This window comes from Panicum virgatum, chromosome 4N, assembly GCF_016808335.1.
Source record: "Panicum virgatum strain AP13 chromosome 4N, P.virgatum_v5, whole genome shotgun sequence".
Lineage (NCBI taxonomy): Eukaryota > Viridiplantae > Streptophyta > Magnoliopsida > Poales > Poaceae > Panicum > Panicum virgatum.
Window position 1 is genome coordinate 5,270,644 of NC_053148.1, and position 23,118 is coordinate 5,293,761.

At 46.7% G+C, this 23,118-nt stretch overlaps 3 protein-coding genes across 6 annotated transcripts; all 3 read right to left on the reverse strand.

The window, feature by feature from the left end:
- Positions 1 to 1,933: 1,933 nt before the first annotated feature.
- LOC120669958 (ribonucleoside-diphosphate reductase large subunit) lies at positions 1,934 to 7,095 on the reverse strand. Of its 2 annotated transcripts, none has more exons than XM_039949886.1 (17): positions 6,411 to 7,095; positions 6,234 to 6,295; positions 6,039 to 6,126; positions 5,569 to 5,832; positions 5,245 to 5,485; positions 5,097 to 5,173; positions 4,505 to 4,675; positions 4,334 to 4,426; positions 4,045 to 4,194; positions 3,878 to 3,964; positions 3,631 to 3,795; positions 3,432 to 3,551; positions 3,062 to 3,264; positions 2,834 to 2,983; positions 2,600 to 2,747; positions 2,411 to 2,503; positions 1,934 to 2,310 (listed from the first exon to the last, which is right to left on the reverse strand). In XM_039949886.1, exons 1-17 carry the CDS (start codon positions 6,636 to 6,638, stop codon positions 2,209 to 2,211), a joined length of 2,442 nt encoding a protein of 813 aa, XP_039805820.1. In that variant the 5' UTR covers positions 6,639 to 7,095; the 3' UTR covers positions 1,934 to 2,208. The 2 variants fall into 2 exon arrangements, with proteins under 2 accessions (XP_039805820.1, XP_039805819.1); XM_039949885.1 differs by having other exon boundaries at positions 1,934 to 2,325; positions 6,411 to 6,928.
- A 7,924-nt stretch (positions 7,096 to 15,019) lies between these two features.
- Positions 15,020 to 16,281, reverse strand: LOC120669836 (36.4 kDa proline-rich protein-like). The gene has a single exon (XM_039949698.1). It carries the CDS (start codon positions 16,104 to 16,106, stop codon positions 15,306 to 15,308), a length of 801 nt encoding a protein of 266 aa, XP_039805632.1. The 5' UTR covers positions 16,107 to 16,281; the 3' UTR covers positions 15,020 to 15,305.
- Positions 16,282 to 17,484: 1,203 nt separating this feature from the next.
- LOC120669835 (receptor-like serine/threonine-protein kinase At3g01300) lies at positions 17,485 to 22,989 on the reverse strand. 3 transcript variants are annotated; one of them, XM_039949697.1, is made up of 7 exons: positions 22,657 to 22,989; positions 20,010 to 20,323; positions 19,801 to 19,936; positions 18,999 to 19,132; positions 18,794 to 18,917; positions 17,880 to 18,230; positions 17,485 to 17,771 (listed from the first exon to the last, which is right to left on the reverse strand). In XM_039949697.1, exons 1-7 carry the CDS (start codon positions 22,805 to 22,807, stop codon positions 17,755 to 17,757), a joined length of 1,227 nt encoding a protein of 408 aa, XP_039805631.1. In that variant the 5' UTR covers positions 22,808 to 22,989; the 3' UTR covers positions 17,485 to 17,754. The 3 variants fall into 3 exon arrangements, with proteins under 3 accessions (XP_039805631.1, XP_039805630.1, XP_039805629.1); XM_039949696.1 differs by having other exon boundaries at positions 20,010 to 20,326; positions 22,657 to 22,942; XM_039949695.1 differs by having other exon boundaries at positions 20,010 to 20,329; positions 22,657 to 22,942.
- Positions 22,990 to 23,118: the final 129 nt, after the last annotated feature.

Here is a 23,118-nt window from a genome sequence, read left to right on the forward strand (position 1 = left end):
AAGGGCCAGTCTTTCTGAAACTTTACGTACCTCGTCTTCAAGTCTTGCTCGTTCTAATCAAGGTACTTGCCATCAATATTCCGTCCAGTGGGTGATGCGATACCTTCACTGCAACCATATGAAAATCATGAGATACAAGAATGTAAGCTCATAGGTATCATTCCAATGAAAGAAAACTTACCCCACTTCTGTGTCTCCCTGACCGCGCTGACAAAGTATGGACTTTCAGCCTATCTTCCAGGTACTCCTGCAATATGGAAAAAATTTGACCAAGCTTTACCAATAGCTTCCTTTGCATTCTTACCCTTCTGCGTCCAGGAGCCTGTATCAATTCTTGGTTGCGTCATTCCTCTTCTCCCACCAGCTGCAAGTTATAGTCCTCCACCACAGGATTCTCCCTCTGCGAAGTGGCCCTTCGAAACATCCTCTGCAAAGCATTCCCCCTCGTCGAACCACTACCCCCTCCACGCTCGTATGCACCTTCTCTCTGTTCCACCCCCAGTCGGAACTCTGCTTCCGCTCTCGATAGATCCATGGCACGCTGCACCTGAGCCTCCTCATCTTCTTCATCACCGGGATAGTTTCCTTCCGCTGCAGCCTTCTCCCGTCTCAACTTCTCTCGAGCCCGTTCAGCAGTTGCCTTCTTTGCCCTATCAAGGTCACGCTGAAAAAAGTCCCGCACATCAGGTGACACATTCCTGCAATGGACCACCTCTGCCCCGCGCCCAGCCAAATATTGTTTCAATCTAGTCGTACCACCTCTTCCTTTTTGCGTACGACAATAGTTGCATCGCCATCCGGGATAAAGATTTTTACCGTGTTCCCATACAACATCTCTGCCTGCCATTGTCTATCTGCATACATGGACAACAAAAACATATCAATCACATAAATAAAATCCTAAATCCTACACCTAAATCTTACCTAAATCCTAATTCCTACACCTAAATCCAAGCTAAAACCTAAAACATATCAGCCATACACCTAACTCTAACCTAAATCCTAGAACAAATCATCTAATATTTTAAATCATACACCTAACCAATCATTCTATTAAAAAAAATTCACTTCTTACCTTCTCTCCCGATTGCACCGGCTTACCGGCGATACCAGTCAGCTAGCCGCTCGTACCGGCCGGCTAACCGCCCCTGCGCGCCGGTCGGAGATCAGATCCGAGCCCGGGCTGGCTTACTGGACTAACCGGCCGGCTGGCCGGGCGCGGAGGGCGGCTTCCTAGCTGCGGGCGGCGGACAGGGAACGGGTGGGGGGCGGACAGGGTTCTGGGGGTCGCGCCCCCAGGCTGTCCAGAACCCTATCTATGCATGCAGAGCGCCGTGGGCTTTAATGGGCCGTCGCTTTTTTTCTTTTTCTTTTTTGATTTAACTTCTAAATTTCGCAAACTATACTAAATGAATGAATTTTTGAGAAAATTTGACACCATTAGATTCGTCGCACCTTGAAGTATTTTTAGAAATTTTTTCATTTTTTTGAATTCAAATTTGAATTTTGAATTTGGGCCGATTTCATACCGACGCAAACCGAAACCGGACCGGACCGATTCCCACCGGTTTGATTAACCATGTGCGTGGCACCGCCGTAGAGATGGGCCGCATCCGCATTGTCCGTAGCAGTGGCGACGAGGCGGCAGACGCCCTCGCCGTCGTGCTGCAGCGCATCCACATCGGTCTATGCCAGTGATTGATGCGGTGGTTCAGTTACTTGTTCATGTTTAGTCAGATGAGTTGTCATCGATCGTGACCTGAAGCAATGCAATGCAACGTGCGAATCCTATCAACATGTAACTGCAAGTTGCAAGCAACTAACCACTTCTCTGAGAATTACCAAGGAGTTGGTGAAAAACTTGTTAATATTATCCATCTATGGAGAAATATTATCCAGATCCAGTGTAGCCTAATTATTCTGTTGCTGTCACTGATGCAAAGTGAGTATTGCAAATATTTCACAAGAAAATGTGATGGCACACATCAATAACATTGACAGTAGTAGATATATATACATGGGATGGGCATCAGCCCAAATATTTCAGTACAACACAAGCGGGAGGTAGCAGTATTCGGGGACCAAGGCATTCCCAGCATGGGAATCTATAACTCAACCTACATCACAGACTTCCTTCTGGTTATTGAACTCCAATCATCAGCCGGTTGTATAATATTGGGGTCATGAACAAAGAAAGCGCGGATCCGTCTAGCTTCCGCACGCCAGGCACTCTTCACGGTTGTTCAGAGAACAGACCATTTGTGCCATCTTGGCTTCCACGTCTTCCTCTGTAGGCTTGCCATTAGCCACCTGCATATGCAAGTGCTTTTCGTGGTGAGTCAGGTTTCAGTAAGTTTTTGGGAAAAGATCGTGAAAGAACGTATGAGGGATTAAGGGACAGGACATGTACCCCGTTCTCCTTCAGAAGTGTGGTATCAACTGTAAACTTGATCGCATCTGCAGCTGCTCTTGTGCGTAGATAGTACATCCCAGTTTTCAGGCCCTGACATTGAACAAGGTTTTAAAAAAAACCATCATCACATGCTAAGTACTAACTGCTTGAAGATAAAAACCACACTGATGATTCAGTGCTAAATACCTTGGACCAAGCATGGAAGTGCAGCGATGTTAGCTTCCCAAAGTTGGGTTGCTCCATATGGACATTGAGGCTCTGGCTCTGGTCAATATAGCATCCACGATCAACCGCCATGTCAACCAAAGTTTTCTGCTTGATCTCCCAGACAGTCCTGTCGCAGTAATTCATACACTTTTATACACTCCAACAGTATCTGTATTCACTAGAAAATAATGATATAAAGGTTGAACTGCATACTTGTAGATTGCTTTAAGATCATCTTGGATTTCTGTCATCTTTTGGACAGAACCATCTTCATATATTATCTGGTTTTTCAGAGTAGGGGTCCAAATACCCATTTCAGTCAGATCATGAAGAAGATGTTTGTTAACCACAACAAACTCCCCACTGGAAGAAAAACAGAAACATCAATCATATGCACATGTAACCAAGAATACAAGCACTCTAAGGAGTATACTTCCAGACCTTAGAACCCGTCGACTGTATATGTTAGACGTGTAGGGTTCAAAGCACTCGTTATTGCCAAGAATCTGACTAGTGGAAGCAGTGGGCATTGGAGCAACAAGAAGAGAATTTCTGATCCCAACTTTAGAAATAGTCTCCCTTAGAGATGGCCAATCCCATCTGTTAGATGGGACTACATTCCACATGTCAGGTTGAAGAATGCCCTACAAAGGAAGAGGGATAGACAGTGCTTGATTAACTTTTAAGAACAACAATAGAAATGGGCTTCGGACTATTAAACTTTTTCCTTTTATAGGATAACACCAAACATAAAACCACACCAAAATAAGAAGCAAAACATAATTGAAACAGGGAATTTTGAGAACAAAACCTTGCTGACAGGACTGCCTTCATATGTTTCATAAGGACCTTCTTTAGCAGCAAGTTCGGCAGAAGCTTTCAGAGCATGATAGTAAATTGTTTCAAAAATATCCTTATTCAACTGCTGAGCCTGAAAAAGATATTATTTGTTACATACCAGCTAAGTAAAGAGAGATAAAAGTGCCAGCGCAGAGCTGGGGGGAAAGTACCTCAGGTGAATCGAATGGCATGCCAAGTAATATGAAAGTATCCGCCAAACCTTGAACACCTATGCCAATTGGCCTGTGCCGCATATTTGATCTCTTTGCGGTGTCAACAGGATAGTAATTGATATCAATAATTTTGTTGAGATTATAAGTAACTGTTGAGGTAACCTGCCAAAATCAACAAGGTATCAAAACATTTGTTGACATAGGTGAGAATCGAGGATATAAGACAAATAGGATCTGAACAAACCTCAGCAAGCTTGTCAAAGTCAAAATATCTATTTTTCGAATCAGTGCTGCCCACAAGCTTAGATGGATGGGACTCTAAAGGAACACCCTGTGAAATAAGTTTATCATACAGCACATCAGAATACAACTTTCATGATTGAATTCAGCTGAAGCACTGAAAAGATGTACCTTTTCCCTTACGAAGCGTGGTAAAGCAATAGATGCAAGGTTGCAGACAGCAGTTTCAGTAGGGCTTGTGTACTCTATTATCTCAGTGCACAAATTTGACGATTTTATTGTGCCCAGATTCTGCTGGTTACTCTTCCTATTGCATGTATCCTGCAGACAGTTAATAACCATTAAAAAGATGTTTAGAGCCCGATATTAAAAGCAGGCAAAAATTGCCAAAAGAATCACAAGTCCATATGCAGGAACACCTATTCGTATAGTTGGTACTTGGTAGATGCCAAAAGTATACCTTGTAAAGCATATATGGTGTCCCAGTTTCTATCTGTGCCTTCAAAATGTCAAACCAGAGGGTCTGTGCTGGAACAACTTTCTTTGCCTTGCCCTGAAACCAGAAAAGCAAGGTTACTAAAGTAGTTCCAATTTCAATCTATTATATCCAGCAATAGAATTTCCAGATTACTTCTTTTTCATATTTCTTGTACAAATTCTCAAACTCATCGCCCCAGCAATCAGCCAACCCTGGAGCTTCATTAGGGCAAAACAATGACCATTCTCCGTTATTCTGGACCCTTTGCATGAATAGATCGGGAACCCATAATGCGTAGAAAAGATCCCTTGCACGATGTTCCTCCTGTCAAATTACCATCCAGAATAACAAGTTTTTTAGATTTTTGCAAGGCCACTCAGAATTTAGAAGGAATCAATTTAATATTATTAGAGACCTAAATAGAAGACAAAACATGTGCATATATTGCTTCACCACAGGTAGGGAACCAAAATTTTGTGTATATATATCATGAGGATATGGACTAGAGCATTATTTTCATAAGACACTAGCTTGAACCAAAAATTAAGAATTGAACAACTGTCTTTAAGGGCTGCTGGCACAGGTTAAAAATAAATTTTAGGTGATGGAGTCAAGGTGGCAGTAAACATATATACAGTTAGCTTATCATTGCAGTTATTATAGAAGACTTGCAGTTATTATAGAAGACTGATGGCTTACTGTTTTCATATTCTAAAGTGATTAAAAACACCAACGATAGTATTACCTTCCCATGGTTCTTTCTCAGATCAAGGAACTCAAAAATATCAGCATGCCAAGGCTCCAAGTATACAGCAAATGCACCTAAGTTCCAGAAGTTCGTAAGAATTTATGAAGACAGTGGAATTCAAATTGGGAATAATGACAGAATATACCCTTTCTTTTGCCACCTCCTTGATCAACATAACGAGCAGTATCATTGAAGACACGTAACATAGGTACAATCCCATTGGATGCTCCGTTTGTTCCTCGAATGTAACTCCCAGTAGCACGAATATTGTGAACTGACACACCAATTCCTCCAGCTGATTTGCTTATGACAGCACATTCTTTCAGAGTATCATAAATGCCCTCAATGCTGTCATCTTTCATGCAGATAAGGAAACAGCTGCTTAACTGCATCATAAAGAATGCAACAGTTAATAAACAATCTTACAACCCACATTTTCAGATCATCTGGAGGGGAGCAAGGACGGTACTTGGGGCCTTGGAGTGCCAGCATTGAAAAGCGTTGGTGAGGCATGTGTAAACCAGCGCTGAGACATGAGATGGTATGTCTTGATGGCAGACTCAATGTCTTCCTTGTGTATCCCCACAGAAACCCTCATTAGCATGTGCTGTGGCCTTTCAACAACCTTCCCCGCAAGCTTCAAGAGGTAAGACCTCTCAAGAGTCTTGAAGCCAAAGTAGTCATAATCAAAGTCCCTATCATAAATTATCTCACTGTCCAAGCGAGCAGCATTCTGAAATGTGACAATACAAAAGCCACGTGAGGGACAAATACATTAAGGACAGTGCAGATTAACAACAGATTTACAGGATAGGATAGATACCCTTTTCTTTTAAAAAAAAAAAGCAATGGAACAGTAAATTTAACCGACACAAACAGAACAGCAGTATCTAAACAGGTGCCCTGTCAGAAATGTGTCAGGGCCAATCAGAATCTCACCTTCATGATGATTTCATAAATATCGTCAGCGACCAGAGGGGCCATCAGCCCAGATCTCTCGTTGAAGTGCATGTACATGTCCTTAATCCTACATCCACGACAGTCACAAGTCAATTCACAACCCAATCCACGAATCCAACCTTCCTCCAGCCGCTACGAATGGACTAAATTAAGCCAAAGTCAGACGTCGCTTACGTCTCCGAGAAGGACTTCTTGGTGTTCTTGTGCAGGTTCGACACAGCAATCCTCGCCGCCAGCTTCACGAACCACGAACAGAGAAAGGGGGGCAACCGACCCCACGTCAAGACAAAACACGACAGACAGGAGCAAGGGAAACCACGAAACAGAGGGCTCCAGGCCGTTGTTCCTCACCGAGGCGTAGTCCGGGTGGGAGGCGGTCATGGCCGCGGCGGTCTCGGCGGCGAGCTCGTCGAGCTGGCTGGTGGTGACGCCCTTGTAGACCCCCGCGCAGACCTTCTGCGCGACGAGCACGGGGTCGCAGTGGTCCTGGCTGAGGCCGTAGCTGAGCTTCTTGAGGCGCGCCGTGATCTTGTCGAAGTGCACCGTCTCCTGCCGCCCGTCCCGCTTCACCACGTACATTTTGCTGCCGCCTTCGGGCCACCCGCCGGGCGGGGACTTCCGTCGAACACCTGGTGCGCGCCGCCGCCGCCAAGGGCTGGGTGTGATGCGAGGGAGGTCAGAACTCAGAAGGGGGCGGTGGATGAGGAGAGAGGGTAGGGTTTGGGGGGGATTTAAATGCCTTCCCGGCTCGGAAGATGCGAGGAGCAATTATGCGGCGAGGGCTGGAGGATTTTTTTTTCCGGTGGGGAAGAAGATGTTTTTGGGTTTGGCGCGCGGGCGCGGAGCCGTTTTCCCGCGCGGTTTTTGGCGTCGTGGAGCGCGGGCGGGATTGGTCGTAGGCGCTGCCGGCTTTGCCGCCCGGGCAAATGCCCAAGAAGCCGACGTGTGGGGCCGCAGGTCCGTTCGGCCTCTCGCCCCCCACATGTCAGTGGAACCGCATAAGCTGCGGCGATGGTTGTGAGATATGGGGTGTCACGAGGTGGGGTGACAGTCCGGGCCCACGGTGTCAGCGTGACGGCGGCGGGCGCGGGCGCGTGCGCGAGCGGCAAGGCGGGAATCGAGGAGCGTGCTGGGCAAGCTTTTGCGGGCTCGTACGCTGGTTTTTGATACGGCGGCGTGGACTTTTGGGGTGCCGCCGGCCCGTATGATTTGGGACTTTTCCCACCCATAAACCTAAACGCAAAAAAAAAAAGTAAATTTCACTGCAGGTCCCTAAACTTATTTCGATGTCTCAATCAGCTCCATATACTCAAGAAGTGTACCATTTAGATCCCTAAACTTGTCTCGAGGTCTCAACCAAATCCAAATTAACATCATTAGATTCGTCTCGCGATTTACAACTCATCTGTGCAAAAAAATTTGTAAATATACTTCATTTAGTTCTTCAAATTCGCAAGATTCCATCGCAAATTTTTTTTGCGAAACATCTAAACACAGCCCAGACTCGTTCCTTCCTGACTGCCACGTGGGCGTGCCGCGTTTGCATGCCCGTTCCTTCCTTGCAGGAGAAGATGCTGCAACTGCCAACTGGGAATGACGAGGATTTGAAAATAGCGTGCGGGACAAGGGGGCGGGAGCTCGGGACGAGAGAACTCCGTGGTGTTTTTCAAAAAAAAAAAAAGAGGGAAGCGTGCGGGGGAAGGATGTCGTGTGAATTGGTAGTCCACCCGGCGGGCCTATCTGTCTGCTGGGTCGAGTTGGCGGCCTGCTTTTCTTTTCCTTCTTTTTTACTCACGGCGACACGGCCAGACTCGTAGAGCCCAGCTAGGCCCACGGCCAACGTTTGACGACGCCCGATCAGATGATCCCTCTGAAGAAAAGAATCACCGCAACAAATCTAATCGATAATTCAACACATGCTCCCCCCCCCCCCAAAAAAAAGATAATTCAACACATGCTTCAAAGAAAAAGATAATTCAACACAGAAAACAGTGGCATCTGCCATCTTTAAATACGATTCTTGCACCAAACCCAAGCGTTCTATTGAGCTACGTCATCTTTTTTTTCCATTAGCCGTTAGATGAGAAACCGACGTCATCAACCACTTCAACGTGGCTGTACATCTACCGGTTCTAATTGCTACGGGAATTCTCGCGATGCTCGAGAAGACAAAACGTTTTTGCCCTTCTCTCTCCCTCCCTCTCCTGCCTGCTTCTCCTGCCTGCTTCTTGCCGCACCACGGTAGCCCGCCGGCTCCACGCGGCCGTATAGCGTCCTCCCTCCGGCTGCCACGCGATGCAGGATGCCTTCGGATGCCCATGTACCTGGCGTTCAACACCTGGGGCCGCGCCTACCCGCTCTGGGCCTCCCACCTCAACCAGCTTCTGGGAGCACGTCGGTGGCGCCTGGTGGCCGCCATCCGCCTAGGTACGCTCGACCTGCCTCCTTCTCCTGCTCGCCAATGATCCTCGTCCTCCCGCTAAACATCTCAGCACCGAACCCCTGAAGCCCCTTCCCTGCCTCATTTAATGGATGATGCCCAGCCGCCCACCAACCACTCGAGGAAATGCCTACTGAAGTAGCAAAACTGCTCACTTCAGCTTCCTGTTAAATAAGCATCCCTGATCCCATGCAGTTTGGTAACCACCACCGTTAGCACAGACTGCAGAAACATTAGTGCACTATCTTTGATGGACATTGGAGTCTCCCTGCTGATATTAAGTTCTTGCAACAGCTATGGCTAAACAGTTTGCAACACCTTTGTCAGGGATGGTAATCTCTGTGAACTTTGCAATGCTCATCCCATCTCTGAACAAGTCATCTGTTGGCCTGCTTGGAATACTTCACGGAGAACAACTCCAACGTCAAAGATATTCACGAGATTCAATTCCCATGTTTACCTTATTGCTAGATGCACGAGTTAATACTTGTAACAAAAATCATAAATACCTATTACCTCCAATAAGGTCGCACCATTTAATCTGAGCTTCTTCTTTTCAAAAAAAAAAAAAACTGAGCTTCTGGAAGCTTCTGGAACAAAAACCAAACGGATGTCTCGTATTGAGTTGTAGCTAAATAGCAATTGAGAAGCTAATTTAGCAGCTATATACACTGACATCCAAATGAATCTGATGCCATTTAGCAACTGGGATAGATAAAGCTGACATCCAGCAATTAAACTGTTAATCCGTATCTTCAAATATTTCAAGTTTTGATATTCATGTATCAGGAATTATAACCATGAATCAAATTTAGTTCTTCAATTTATTTGTAACTGAGATGTTTCTTGGATAAGCAGATACATCTATGTTGATTTCCATAATGTACTCTTATAGATATGTCCATATTTCTCCCTTTATGTGTTTCTGAAGCTTTAGCTAATCAGTTTCTATCCTTTTATTCTTTAAAACTGCCAGGCTCCTGTTATTAAGTAATATTTTACTTTGATGGAGCCTAAAAACTTCAAGCCTCTACCAATTCTTTATTTATATTCGGACACCATCAGGAAGTCATTTACCTGATTTATCTATTAAGCTCATATGGATGATAGAGAACGGTTAGCTGTGTGAAGAATAATGCAGAAAAAGAATAACCTTGCTCTCAAATTATGGTGTCTCTTACTCTACGGATACTACTAAAGGTTCTCAAAAAAATATTAAATCCACATGTGAAAGTATGTGAAAATCGCTGGACCGCGTTTCTTTAAATCCACATCTTCATTAAAGTTTTAGATTCCTCGCACTCAACATATGTGACAAATAAACTACAACTTCGACAGTTTATATATGTTGACAAGGTTCAGTCAAGTATTGATGTTCCAGATAATCATAATCCAATAGCTGACAAGCTCATCAACACTGCAAGGAGACCACACATACATAGCATACGCGGCGTTGCCGCGAGCATTTCTAGTTTGCCACTAGTTACTCTTAATTAGAGGAGCTGATGGGCCGGACGGACCCAGTGAACCGAGAAGCCAAGAGATACGGCCCACGAACATGCACTGATCTTCGCCTTTTGAAATGGCAAATTTTAAATTATCTCCGTGAGATTTGGAGTCCGTCAAATCAAACTGCGGGCCGGGATTTGTATTTTATCATAGTGAGATATACCTTTTCACATCTTCAAAGACCATAACTTTTATACATGAACTTGGATGGAATATATATATATATATATATATATATATATATATATATATATATATATATATATATATATATATATATTGCAAACCTCGATGTGCTACAACTTTAGGCCTGTTTGGATGGGAGAGAGGTTATGAAAACTATCTAAAAAGTATACGTAACCCATCCAAACATGCCAGATTCTTCTAAATCCAATCACCTTATTATAACTCTCCACCTTGGTGCCTAGCGTGGTAATAGGCAGTCTTGATGAATGATGAGGAAAAGGAAGGCGTCACACTCTCTGCATCCAATACAAATGGAAGAATTTTGATTGATAAGTTGTTCAACATACTAACATGCCTAAAGAAAAGAAAGTAAAAAGATGGCACTCTTCTCATCTTCTGAGACTGCCACGAGCTGTCGATTATTATTGCAACCTCAGAGGAGCCAAAGCAGATCTAAAACAGCAGGCAAGAGCAGTTTATTTGTTACTCTCATCTTCTCAACAGTACGACGCACTATGCTGCTATATGATTAATTACGTTCACTTTACTATATGATTTAAGGGTCAATTTCTGTTGTTTGTTTAAAAAGAAAACGGAGTAATAAAGAGAACTAGAGAAGCCACTATTTACTTGTGTTCTACTCCCTCCTTCCTCCGTACCAAATTATTAGTCGTTTTTGCTTTTCAAGATACATAGATTTTGCTCACTATTACGCCTTTAATACGTGGGAGTGAGTAATTATGATAGGTTGGTGCACTTTTAATTGCATTTATGTTACGGATCGCATGATGGTGGGTGGAAGTAATAAGTGGGGTGATTTTTACTCACCGGAGTTGGACGGCGCCGGCGGGGATGTTCTGGAGCTTTGATAAGCCGTCTAGACAAAGGTTTACTCCATTTTTATTATGTAAAGTAAATGAACTATATGAACATAAGATAGGAGTAATTAGTTATCAAATAAGTAGATTCTAAACAAATGAGTAATTTTCTATGCCAACCGAGGAGCAATTTCAAATGTAAGAGCACATAAATATTTATACAACAAAAAATAATTACTTCCATAGATATCTTTATACACACAGATGAACAAAATTTGACTACACTCTTTCCATGAACAAAAGAAAGTGTGTAAACATCTATGCATGCATCTGACCCAGCATCCTTCTAGCTTGTAGCTTCTCCAATGGAAGATATGCAAGGTTATCTACACAATATTAGAGAAAAAAAAGATTAGACCAACTTCATCGGCAATGCCAAACATAGGTGAGACCACAAAAAATATCCATTCTGTGAGACCACAAAAATTGATTAGTTCAATGGTTCATATAGCTTCAATAATGCATACCTTACAAAATAATATGACTGATGAATTGCATAATTATTTGCACCAGAGTATGACATCTCATTGACTGTTGAAGTGGTTGTGCTGTTGTGTGGCAGCATTACCATCTGGTTGCATGATTCACATGTTATGAACTACTATAAAGTACAAAAATATTACTCTAAATTATGATACTACTCAAAATTCTGGAAATACTACTCTAAATAGTAGAAAATACTGCTTCAGTGGGGCAAAAATATTACTCTAATTTTTGAAAATAAGTTTGACGCCTTTACTCGTTTGCTGGCGTAAAGGAGGTTCGTCGTGAGATGCTTGAAACAAGTAGTGGCCTAGCTCCAAACCTGAAAAATAGAGGCACCACAACGATTGTAACGAGTTCAATATACTCTATGAATCCAACGTAGAAAAATCAGTTGTTCATGTGCATTAGTGCTACTGGTTTCGTGAAAAAAAATGCTGCATGATCATCTCAATTGTTCAGGTGAATCAGATGCGGTTTCTATGTGAGGATATCGACCAGTTTTTAAAATTAACGATGGATTTGCATCTCAGATAATTGGAGATAAGCATTGTGGGGTCGAATAAGCACAGGTGAGTCACCTGGTATACGGGCACTCCCCTGCGCCTTGGCCAACTGCACGAACTGCTTTCTGCCAGGGGCTAGTTGGACGGCCGCCTGTCTCCTGCTGGACGTCGACGATGGTGGTGCTGGAGCCCGTAGCTGGAGGCCAGTTGGACGGCCACAGTGTTGGGGAGCTCGGCTGTGTTTAGTTCCAAAATTTCTCTCTCCAAACTTCACTATTCACCTATCACATCAAATCTTTTGCTTTATTCATGGAGTATTAAATGTAGATAAATAAAAAAACTAATTGCATAATTTTGATGTACACGACGAGATGAATCTTTTGAGCCTAGTTAGGTTATGATAGGACAACAATTACCACAAACAAACAAAAAATACTACATAGATTTTGTTCACTATTACGCCTTTAATACGTGGGAGTGAGTAATTATGATAGGCTGGTGCACTTTTAATTGTATTTATGTTACGGATCGCATGATGGTGGGTGGAAGTAATAAGTGGGGTGATTTTTACTCACCGGAGTTGGATGGCGCCGGCGGGGATGTTGAATAATATTCAACACTCTGGCGTTGAATAGACAATATGTGAATTATATATATATATATATATATATATATATATATATATATATATATATATATGTGTAGTAAAATCTGTGCACCTAGAAAAGTCAAAATGACTAATAATTTGAGATGGAGGGAGTAGTGAACAAAATTACATCAACAGTCACATATGCTGCTAGATTTCCAATAATCCCTTTAGGATTGTATCGGTCTGGTAGGGATTGAAGATGATCGGTGTAGGGAAACCATAATCCCCTCAATCCTATCGTGGCCTAAAGAAGTCGAAGAAGAACAACACGTCTGTCACCTCAAGGTTTTGCAGCTGATAAATTGTTGTTCATCCTAAGATCTTCAATGTCTAAGAAATAATTTGGTACACATGCAAGCTCAAATTACTACTGATATATATTACGCAGCAAGTTTGTAGCTAGCTAGCTTTCGTGTGCCAATATGCATATCGTCTGTCTCAAATTAAACTCGCAACTGTAGTGAAGCTATTAGCAGGGAGCAGAGTCGTCGTAGGCTATAGCCAATGTTCGGGAAGGCGGAATTAGGCGGCCGCCTAGGCGCGCCTAATCGCTAGGCGACGGGTTCCCGCCTGGCCTATGGGGGTAAGCGGACCCCTAGACGGGGCGGGAGCCTAGGCGGAGGCAGGCGGCGCCTCGGCGGCGCCCAAGAGGCGTAGGCGGCGCTGAAGCGGGCTGCGCCGGCGATTTGGCTTCTTTCCCGTGGAAGCGCGCGCGGTTGGCGTCGGGCGCGGGAAAAGGAGGCCGCGCGCGGGAAAGATTGGAGGGAGAGGGAGCAAAAGGACGCACGGGTACGACTCGTAGTCGCAGCTCCTCGCAGTCGCAGCTCCTCGCCGCCTCCCTGTCCCTGCCTCGCAGTCGCAGTTGCCGGCCGTAGCTCCTCCCCGCCGGGCGCTCCCCTCCCCGCTGGGCGCTCCCCTCCCCGCTGGGCGCTTTCCTCCCCGCCAGTGTCTGCTCCCGCCGGCCGCCGGCCGCTCCCGCCGGCCGCCGGCCAGTCCGCTCCGGCCAGGCCAAAGGTTAGGCCTCCCCTCCCCTGCCTCTCTCTCCCTGCTCGTCTCCTCTGCTCCCTGCCTCCCTCCCTCTGCTCGTCTCCTCTGCTCCTTGCCTCCCTCCCTCTACTCCTCTGCTCCTCTCCTCTATTTAACGATTGGATCTGAGACCCTCCCTCTGCTCCTCTCCTCTGATCCCTCTCTGCTCCTAAAATTGTGTTATTGCTTTATAACATGCAAAACTAGTTTACCAGTGTAATTCAACTGTGTTTGGTTACTGTTTTGTTGTTGTATGCCAAGACTCGTGGCCAGTATGAATGTATGATGCACTTAATTATCACTATCAGTTCTGAATCAATTATTTAGTGTAGGATGTCAATTATGTATTTTCCAGTGCGTTTACAACATTTAAAGACAGCATTACAACATTAAAAGTTAACATTGGATGATGTCAAGTCCCATATCTATGAATAACAGGGTGCAGTCTGCAGCAAGAGATAGTAAGAGCTAGCATACCAAATATTGAATGCATGAAATGATCTATTGCATCCCTCAGGCTGTAGATATCGAAATATTTAAGTAGAAGCCTTAAAATTAAACTTTTTTTTATTTAAATGATAGTACTTGAGTTTCTGGTAATTCTATTCTAACATACAGTTTTAAAATGAGCAATGACTGCTGTTGCACTGTAGGGGTTGCTGAATTCATTATTTTAGCTGGTATTTGGTGCAAATGTTTGTCTAACTGCTTGTTTTTTCACATTTTTAATGAAAAAAATATCTGTCTTCATATTTTTTAAGCATCTAGGTAATTTATTCTTGGCTTGTATACTAGTAGGATGTCGACACCAGAGGAGGCTGCAGCTGCAACTGAAACTGAGGGAGATGGCTGTACTGCTGTCCATCTTGTTTATTTCTTGCTGCTGATATGGTCTCATGGATGGGAGATGGCTGAGATAATTTAGATAAGTATCTTCCTTGCTTGCTAGTATGTTTATCAGTTTTTCTATCCCTTGTATTACTGATATCTAACTGCAGAACTGTTCATATGGTGCAGATTTTAGTTGCTATGGTTGCAGACCACTTGAATTGGTATGTAGGAACATCACTTTTGCATCAACTAAGGTATGTCTTGGATCAGCTACTATGATTATTCAGCTAATACTGTTATTCAGCTACTATGTTTATATAATTTGCATATTTGGCAAAACGCTTAGAAAAACACCTTGAAACGCCTAGGCTCGCTTAGGCTCGCCTAAGCTCTAGGCTGTGGGTCACCGCCTAGAAACCGCCTAGCGCTTTTTTTAACATTGGCTATAGCTATTGAAATGAACCCAATATACTTGCCGCTGCGTGTCGCCACAAGACAAGAGCGACATGATACGTACATGCACCGACTAATTAATAAGCTACACACTTCGGAGATAGAAAAGTTTTCGATTCCGAGTCCTCACGAAGCGCACATACTACTCAAGAACACAAAGTAATCACGGCACAAAGCTGTAGACGCGCGCATGATCCCATCATCACATGCCAGTAGCTAGGAAGCACCACGCATGGCGTAGCCGGCCGGCCGGTGATCTCCCTAGCTAGCTAGCTAGCTAGCTCATCAGTCGTAGAGCGGCGGGCACTTGAACCCCGGCGGCGCGTGCTTGCCGCAGGTGATGAGCAGCTCCAGCGCGACGGGGAGGTAGATGTTGAGGTTGAGCAGGCGCGCGCGGATGGTGGTGCAGAGGCAGAGCGCCGCGTCCAGGTCCGCGACCCCCTGCACCAGCGGGCAGCACTTGGACTTGGCCTCCCGCCCGATCACCAGGTGGATCAGCCCGCTCAGCACGTCCACGCACGCGTTCAGCTTCAGCGCGTCGATCGGGCACGTCCGCCCCGCCGGCGGCGTCGGCGGCACGTACGGTGGTGCTGGTGGGACGTAGGGCGGCGATGGCGGAACGTAGGGCGGCGACGGCGGCACGTACGGGGGAGACGGCCGCGGCGTCGGCGGGGTGTAAGGCGGTACGTACGGCGGAGACGGTCGAGGCGTCGGTGGGGTGTACGGTGGTACGTACGGCGGAGACGGCCGCGGCGTCGGAGGGGTGTACGGCGGCACGTAGGGCGGAGACGGCCGCGGCGTCGGAGGGGTGTACGGCGGGTTGCAGGGCGGGCAGCTGGAGGGAGGCTTGCCGTGGTGCTTAGGCGGCTTGCCGTGGCCGCCGCCGCCGCCGGAGCCGGAGCCTGGGGAAGGCCTCGTCGGCGAGCCAGAGCCGCCACTGCCGGGCGCCGGGTACCACGGACGGCCGGGGCCGTGCCCGCCACCGCCGCCAGGCGCCGGCGGGGGGCAGTTGCTCCACGCCAGCGTCCCGGGCACTGGCAGGACGACCGCGGCGAGCAGCAGGAGGACGCGAACGGAGGTGGCCATTGCGCCGGCTCAGCACAGCGAAGTGATGGCCGTGAGCCAGTGACGAGCTGCGCACACCGCTCCCGTTCCCTTTTATAGAGGTCGGTCACAGGCTCACGGCTGGGCGAGTGAAGCGAAGCACGCTAGCACAGTGAGCTCGCTCTGGCGCACGACGCCGGCACGCCACGACGGCGGCGGTCTCACAGGTGTCGAGCCGTCGGCGCACGAGCCAGCCTGCAAGCGCGATTTGTCAACGCTAACCACGGTCGCGCCTCCGCAATCCCATCTCCGATGGTGGGTAAATCGCGTGCGCGGGGATGGGCGCCAGGTGTGGGCCGCGACGTGCGCAGGTGGCCGGCACGCGGCGAGGAGCCGAGGACGCGCGCGCAACCGGCCAGCGGCCGGGGGCTCACGGGCGGGTTAGGCTAGGCTGTGGGGCGCAGAGGAGGAATTCCTGCTTCCAGCAGCAGCAGCTAGCCTGCCGCCGGGTTTGGAGTCTTCCGGCGCTGGCCGCTGGGCTCTTCTCGGCTCTCGCCGCGCGGCGCAAGGTCGTCGGCCAGGGTCACGCACCACAAAGCCCTGTGATCTCCTCATGGCCGTCTTGGGAGAACTGCTGCGGTGTCTCTGCTTCCATGTGCGCCCGTGCGCGGACAACGGCGAGCGACGGGTGCGTGGCGCGTCCTCGTGAGCGGGCAGAGCTGCGCGATCGTCCTGGTCCTGGCTAAACGCTAGGTGGATATGCAACGATGCCCGGACGAATTCAGCAATGTAGGGGTCACAGGTTTCAAAGACTGTTCATGCGCGACCGCTGAGGGATCAGATCTCTGCTTGATTTGAGAGATCAGTTGCAGGTTCAGCTAGGGTTTGGGCGTTTGGCTTGGTTTAATTTAACACTGGATTCAGAGCTCCGACGCTGTATACCTATACCCAACAGAGAATCTTTGATTCAGAGATGAACTGATGTTGTATGCCCAACCGGACCTTCTTTCAGAAGCTGGGCGCCTCAACTATTCCGGCCTTGAACTTCTTGGGGGAACTCCTGGTGAAGTATAAGACAGACGCCCAACACTAACTTGCCATGCCAATGTATAATCACATTGCGCAATAGGTAATGGATCAGATTAATCTGAAACACCTGTACCGTTGCCCCCAAAAATGTGGACACCTGCACAGCCTATACTACTCACCCACAGCCAAACACCAAACACAGTGTTAGCTGATGTAATGCACTTGTAGTTATATAGGCACTAGAGTTTGGAGACGTATACGTTTTTGTTTGAAATGCGTATACTTGTGGTACCCTGTATAAGTGTACCGCATCAATCATCAGCAATAGAATTTTACTTTCACACAACAGCAGCATTCCCATTGCAGCTGATCCAACTAACTCCCATCAAGATTGCTGAACTGGGTGCACACCAACCATTCTACCCATGATTATTATTATAATTATCATTACATGCTGAAATCAGATACAACGTTATCTCGCTTTGGCAATCAGCCAAACAGAGTGTGATTGAGCTGAGCGAGACATCTGGGGGGTGCATGTCACACCTCCAGGTATCGGCAGTTAACATCAAAGCTAATTTTGCTATACAATTAAACCAAACAAGCATCCGGCAACCAGAAGAATCAGCAGTCTGCTCTTCTGTTACAACAGAACTGGCTGTTATCGATGTACCTTTCCTGTAATTAAAAAGTGAATCACAGTGAGCTTCATTATTCATCTTGGATAATGCTTTCAGAATTACACTGCTAAACTGGCAATGAGCTCTTCGTTCATGTGCTACTCACCGCGCTGAGTTGATCGAGGCCTCAATGATGCCGATGCCATGTCATTTAGATCTTGTATTGGTGTGAGTTGCTTGACAACTTCATCCATCGATGGACGTGACTTGCTATCACGGCTAAGGCAGTAATGGCAGATCTGAGCAACTTTCTGCACCCCTTTCACACAGTAGTTCAGGCCCAAGCGAGGATCTACGAGCTGATAGAGCCTTCGCCGATCATTTAGGTAAGGCCTTGCCCATGCCACCAGGTTCTGCTCCCCTGTAGGCCGCTTCTTGTCCATGGATCTTCTGCCTGTTAGCATCTCAAGTAGCACAACCCCAAAGCTATAGACATCACTCTTAGATGTCAAGTGCCCTGAACAGCAATGCATGGCATGAGTGACAAAACTTGACATGTAACTGCTTAAAGAAAGAATCATAAACTGACAGCTGTTGTTATTTTTTAGCTTTCAGGTAAGGATACAAATCCCATGGAGAAAAGACTATGGGATACAGACAAAGCTTATGGTCACGTGCAATAGCAAAAATATTATTTCAAATTCCTGTGATTATGGTTAGTGAAACAAATTTGGCAAGATAAATAATAGTACACAAGCAATCATATGTAACATTAGTTCTATCACCAAGAAGATTCGTTATTTATGTCTAGGGCCCTCACAATATCAAGAAAAGAGTATAACACAAAAACCTAAAATGAAGAAGAAAGTTTGGACCATAGTTGGTGGAAAAAAAAACACAGAATGACCCTAGTTCTAAGTCTTTAGAGAGAAAAAGAAAAGGTGATTTTAGCATTCAATTTGGCGAGAAAACAAAAACATATACAAGCTCAGAGAAACAGTGTAAAGTACCAACACGCAGCAGGTAACAGCAAGCTACAGAATTTTTGCTACAAGTAGCTACCGAAGTTAAAAGTTCTACCTGTCATTACATACTCTGGTGCAGCATAACCATAGGTGCCAACAACTCGAGTAGAGACATGAGTTTTATCACCCTGAGGACCAGCTTTTGCTAAACCGAAATCAGACAATTTCGCATTGTACTCCTGTAGAGCAAAATCACCACAGTTAACAATGTAGCAGAATTATATAAGCATGATATGGAACAGATTTAATAGATACAGTACCGCATCAAGAAGAACATTCGATGTCTTAAAATCCCTGTAAATAACTGGTTTGGGACCTCCATGGAGGAAGGCTAGGCCTTTTGCAGCACCCAGAGCAATCTTCATTCTGTTGGGCCAAGGTAGGGGAAGAGCCCCTTCAAGATTAAACAAAGTAAGATGACAGCTTCATAAAAGGGAGAAGACAGAAACAATATCATCAATCAGGAAAGTCAACAAGATTTAGGCATAGGTAATAAAATCAACTTTATGAAAAAGCAGGCAAAGCATTTTTTTTCCAAAAATAAGGGGATGTCCTAAGTCTATTAATTAAGAAGATATGAATAGGCATAATATCAAATGTCCAAGTAAAACCTAATCTATAACTAATCTGGGCAGGCTAAATTGCGCATGTATACCACCGGTGATCACAAGGTATTGTGCCACACGCAGTAACATGAAGGGCGGGTCTGGTGCAGTGGCAGAGCCTACCGTCTGTAATCGGAAGGTCCCGGGTTTGAGCCCCAGCCTCTGCACATTTGTGCGGGAAAGGCTTGGTGCTTAAAACAACCCTTCCCTAGACCCCGCGCTGTGTGGGAAGCCTACAGCATTGGGTACGCCCTTTACAGTAACATGAATATCCATAGTCGTGTCAAGTTAGAATTTAATGATTTCTGATGCCGCCGAGGACAAAAAAAAAATCCAAGATTGCTCAGAAAAATGTAAAGGACTTATCAGTGAAGCAAACCACAGGTTTGGTCCAAGGAGGAAACGAATGTAGTAACAAGTCTACTCAACTTATTAATCATGTTAGGTCATTGCTTACTTCTGAATAGATGATTTTCAAGACTTCCTCGTGCCATGAATTCATATACAAGTAACCTTTGATCATCCTCAATACAATATCCAATCAGCTTGACAAGGTGTTTATGATGCAACTGTCCCAGAAAGTCAACTTCTGCCTGAAAATGTGACCTCTTTTAAAAGCCATAGCTACAACTAATAAATACATTTCAGATGTCATACAATACTTACCACCCATTCTCTATGACCTTGAAGAGCATCTGGCTTCAAACTTTTAACTGCCACAGTAACACCTGTGCCAGGTTTTGCAGGAGCAGTGCTGTTTGGTTCAATCCATCCCTTGAAGACGTAACCAAACCCACCCTCCCCAAGAATACTGTCTGGCCTGAAGTTAAGGGTGGCAGATTTCAACTCCTGAAAGGTAAACTGAAGTAGCTTGGGGGGTGTTTTCTTTTCAATTGATGCATCAGCACCATTTTCACCATCATGGTTTCTCTGAAAATGATCACCAAGCTCCCGATTGCTAGCATTCAGATATCTCATCTCTGCTGCTACAGAGAAAACAAAATTGCAAGAGCACATGACACAGAGAAATGAAATTTTACCCACAACAGGTACTATTATAAGATGGGACACATTTACCAAGGCCAACAGCTATTCGCTCTCAGGCTCCCCCACATATCCAAAATGGTTAGACAAGTTGATAGGCATTGAGCCAAAGTACTATTATGTACTTGGCATAGTCATCCTCAGCTTTTAATACAGGGCAAAATCTATCCAGTTGACTTGAAGTATCATGTGTATGCTTTGTTATGTTATCCAGGTTAATCATTTGTGAAATGTGGAGTGTCACTTTCAGGCAATATGATAACATAAGTACATAACAGCAGCAAGCAACACAATCACATGTAATTGGCTCCTGGAACCAATGAATCAAAGACTTCTGTTCATGCTTTGACCAAATCAGCTTCAATTGTTTCCTTATGGTCAGAAAGTCTCACTTGACAATTGAAATGTGCGACAATGAATCATTGAATTGCATAACGCTACTTGGTTTGAAACGTAAGGAGAACAGAGTATTGACAGACAGGAAGGGAATTTTTCATACCAATCATTTGACCTCTTATTGACCAGCGTACAACAACCAAATAATTGTGCTCAAGTTCATAACATTTCATTCTCAATGCGTAAGTTGTTTATGAATGTCGTGGTGTGGCAAACCACAGCTGGGTGGCGGAATGCACCCGCCTAAGCCCAGAGGGTGAGTACTCGGGGGTTAGCTAGCGCCTAGTTCGATCTCGCCCAAGAACACGATGAACACAGCCGGTTTAGAGTGGTTCGGACCGCCGGAGCGTAATACCCTACATCCACTGTGAGTTGTATTGCTTGTGTCTGGAAGAGCTTGGAGCTGAGTCCAGTGTGTGTCCCCGTGTGTGTGTGTTGTAGTGTACAGCGAGCGCCTCCCTTTTATATCTCAAGGGAGATGCATACATGGCCGTTGGGTCCCCGACAGATGGGCCCATCGATGTAGTACAAAGTAACGTACTGCTCATTCATTATGGCGTCGCAGGCGAAGGAGATCTCTCTCCTGGATTTCCTTGCCTGCTCCTTGAATCCTCCGTTCAGCACGACCAGGCGTTGTCTTGTCGGAACGGCGTCAGGCGTAGCTAGCGGTGTCGCCTGCCACGTAGCTGAACGGGCCGTGTAGCTTGCGGCGTAGGCGGCATGATGGAAAAGCGCCGTGCCGTCGTATCCAATTAATGCGGCAGACGGACTCTGCACGGGAGCGGCGCAGGCGGCTGCACTGTGTACCTTGGTAACACGCGGTCTACAGTGAGGACTGACAAAAGCTGCCCCGCGTGCTGCGGCGGCAGGGCACGTCTCAACTATCCGCATTGAATGCGGTGGGTGGGCGAGCCTTCCAGCAGAAGACTCGCGCCCGCGCCCAAGGAACACGTGGTGGCTCCGGACCCCCGCCGGTGGTATGTTAGCTCTACGCGCGCGTGGGAGGTCCGGACGGGTGTGAGGAGGTCCCGGACCCCTACGGGAGGTCCGGGATCTCGGTGGCTGGCTCGGAGCTTCCCTTCCTCGAGTACACGTGGCGTCTCTGGACCCGTCCCAGAGCGGGGAGCGGGCCCGGGGCCGTTGGCCTGGTGAGGTAAGAGCCTGTCCTGTGGGCCCCGGTTGCTCCGCCCTTTACCGCGTAGTTACGGATGACTACGCGGGTCCTGCCTTGCTGCAGTAGAAGTGGGTATCCCTGCTACAAGGTACCGACAATGAAATTCATGGCAACTAATGCTGTATTAGTCTGTTCTAATCAGCGACTGATCACCATGAATGGCTTGCATCCTCGATTATGAATAGCTAAGAAGAAACATGCAAGGTTGAATACAGGTTGGTTGACAATTAGAGATTTTAGACCATTACATCCACATTTTAAGTAAGGCTTGGTAACACGATCCTTGTGCAAACTATGCAAATAGCATACTACATATGTTTAGTTTTGAGTTTCAATTCAAAGGCTGAAGCTTTACCCTTAATTTACCCTATAAAGCCTCCATGCCAATGTAATCAATGCTCTCTTTAGCTCTGAAGGAGTACTATGCAAAATCATCTGATCAAGAATACGAGCAAGAATGGCGGGGACAGAGCCCCAATAGAAGAAAGAAGTAGTTCCCTTTTTCCATGGATGATCAAGGCATCAATCACACATCACAACATCGCGCTACTCGCCAAACCAAGTCTTTGCCGCAAACCAACAAGCAAGCAGGAACAAATATTACGCAGAACCAAACAAACGATCACCATCCACCAACCAAGACAGAATTTAGGGGAAAAAAGAAAGAGGAAAGAACAAGACAAAGAATCCACCGCCCACCTGCGTCGTGGACGTGGCTGGCCTTGGCCGCGCCGGAGCCGTCGCCGTCCGCACCCGCCGCCGCGGCCGCCGGCCGGAAGCACGCCCCGCGGAGGCCCCCCGCGACGGCGGCCCAGCACCCGCACCCGCCCTGCTGCTTCCGGGGACTCATCTCCCTGCTGCCCGCCCAGGCGCGAGGAGGTCAACGGCCTACAGCTCCCTCTGCACGCCCATCCGCACGGCCGGTACGCGGCTGACGGCCTGGTCCGGCTCTCTCTCTCTCGCGCGCGCGTTGCTTTTCTCGCCCTCCCTCCCCACTCCCCCGTCCCGTCGAAATCCCGCGAGCGAGCCTTGCCGGGGCAGCAGCAGATAAGTGCGATGCGGGGGGCGCAAAAGGGAAAGCGAAAGCGAAAGGTGGCGCGCGGTGGGGGTGCACAAGTCGGAGAAGCAAGCGGGGGCGGGGGGAGTGGAGTGTGGCCGGCT

Bases quoted from the DNA above. Each gene is read 5' to 3' on its own strand.
- LOC120669958 (XM_039949885.1), bottom strand. From the start codon at position 6,638: ATGTACGTGGTGAAGCGGGACGGGCGGCAGGAGACGGTGCACTTCGAC. The intron at 5,174-5,244 runs GTATATTCTGTC...TCTGGAACTTAG, and splicing joins AGGAGGTGGCAAAAGAAAGG to GTGCATTTGCTGTATACTTG. The intron at 2,748-2,833 runs GTATGCAGTTCA...TTACTGCGACAG, and splicing joins GATCTTAAAGCAATCTACAA to GACTGTCTGGGAGATCAAGC.
- LOC120669836 (XM_039949698.1), bottom strand. From the start codon at position 16,106: ATGGCCACCTCCGTTCGCGTCCTCCTGCTGCTCGCCGCGGTCGTCCTG.
- LOC120669835 (XM_039949695.1), bottom strand. From the start codon at position 22,807: ATGAGTCCCCGGAAGCAGCAGGGCGGGTGCGGGTGCTGGGCCGCCGTC. The intron at 19,937-20,009 runs GTAAGTATTGTA...TCACATTTTCAG, and splicing joins AAGGTCATAGAGAATGGGTG to GCAGAAGTTGACTTTCTGGG. The intron at 18,231-18,793 runs GTAGAACTTTTA...ATTGCTGTTCAG, and splicing joins ACCAGAGTATGTAATGACAG to GGCACTTGACATCTAAGAGT.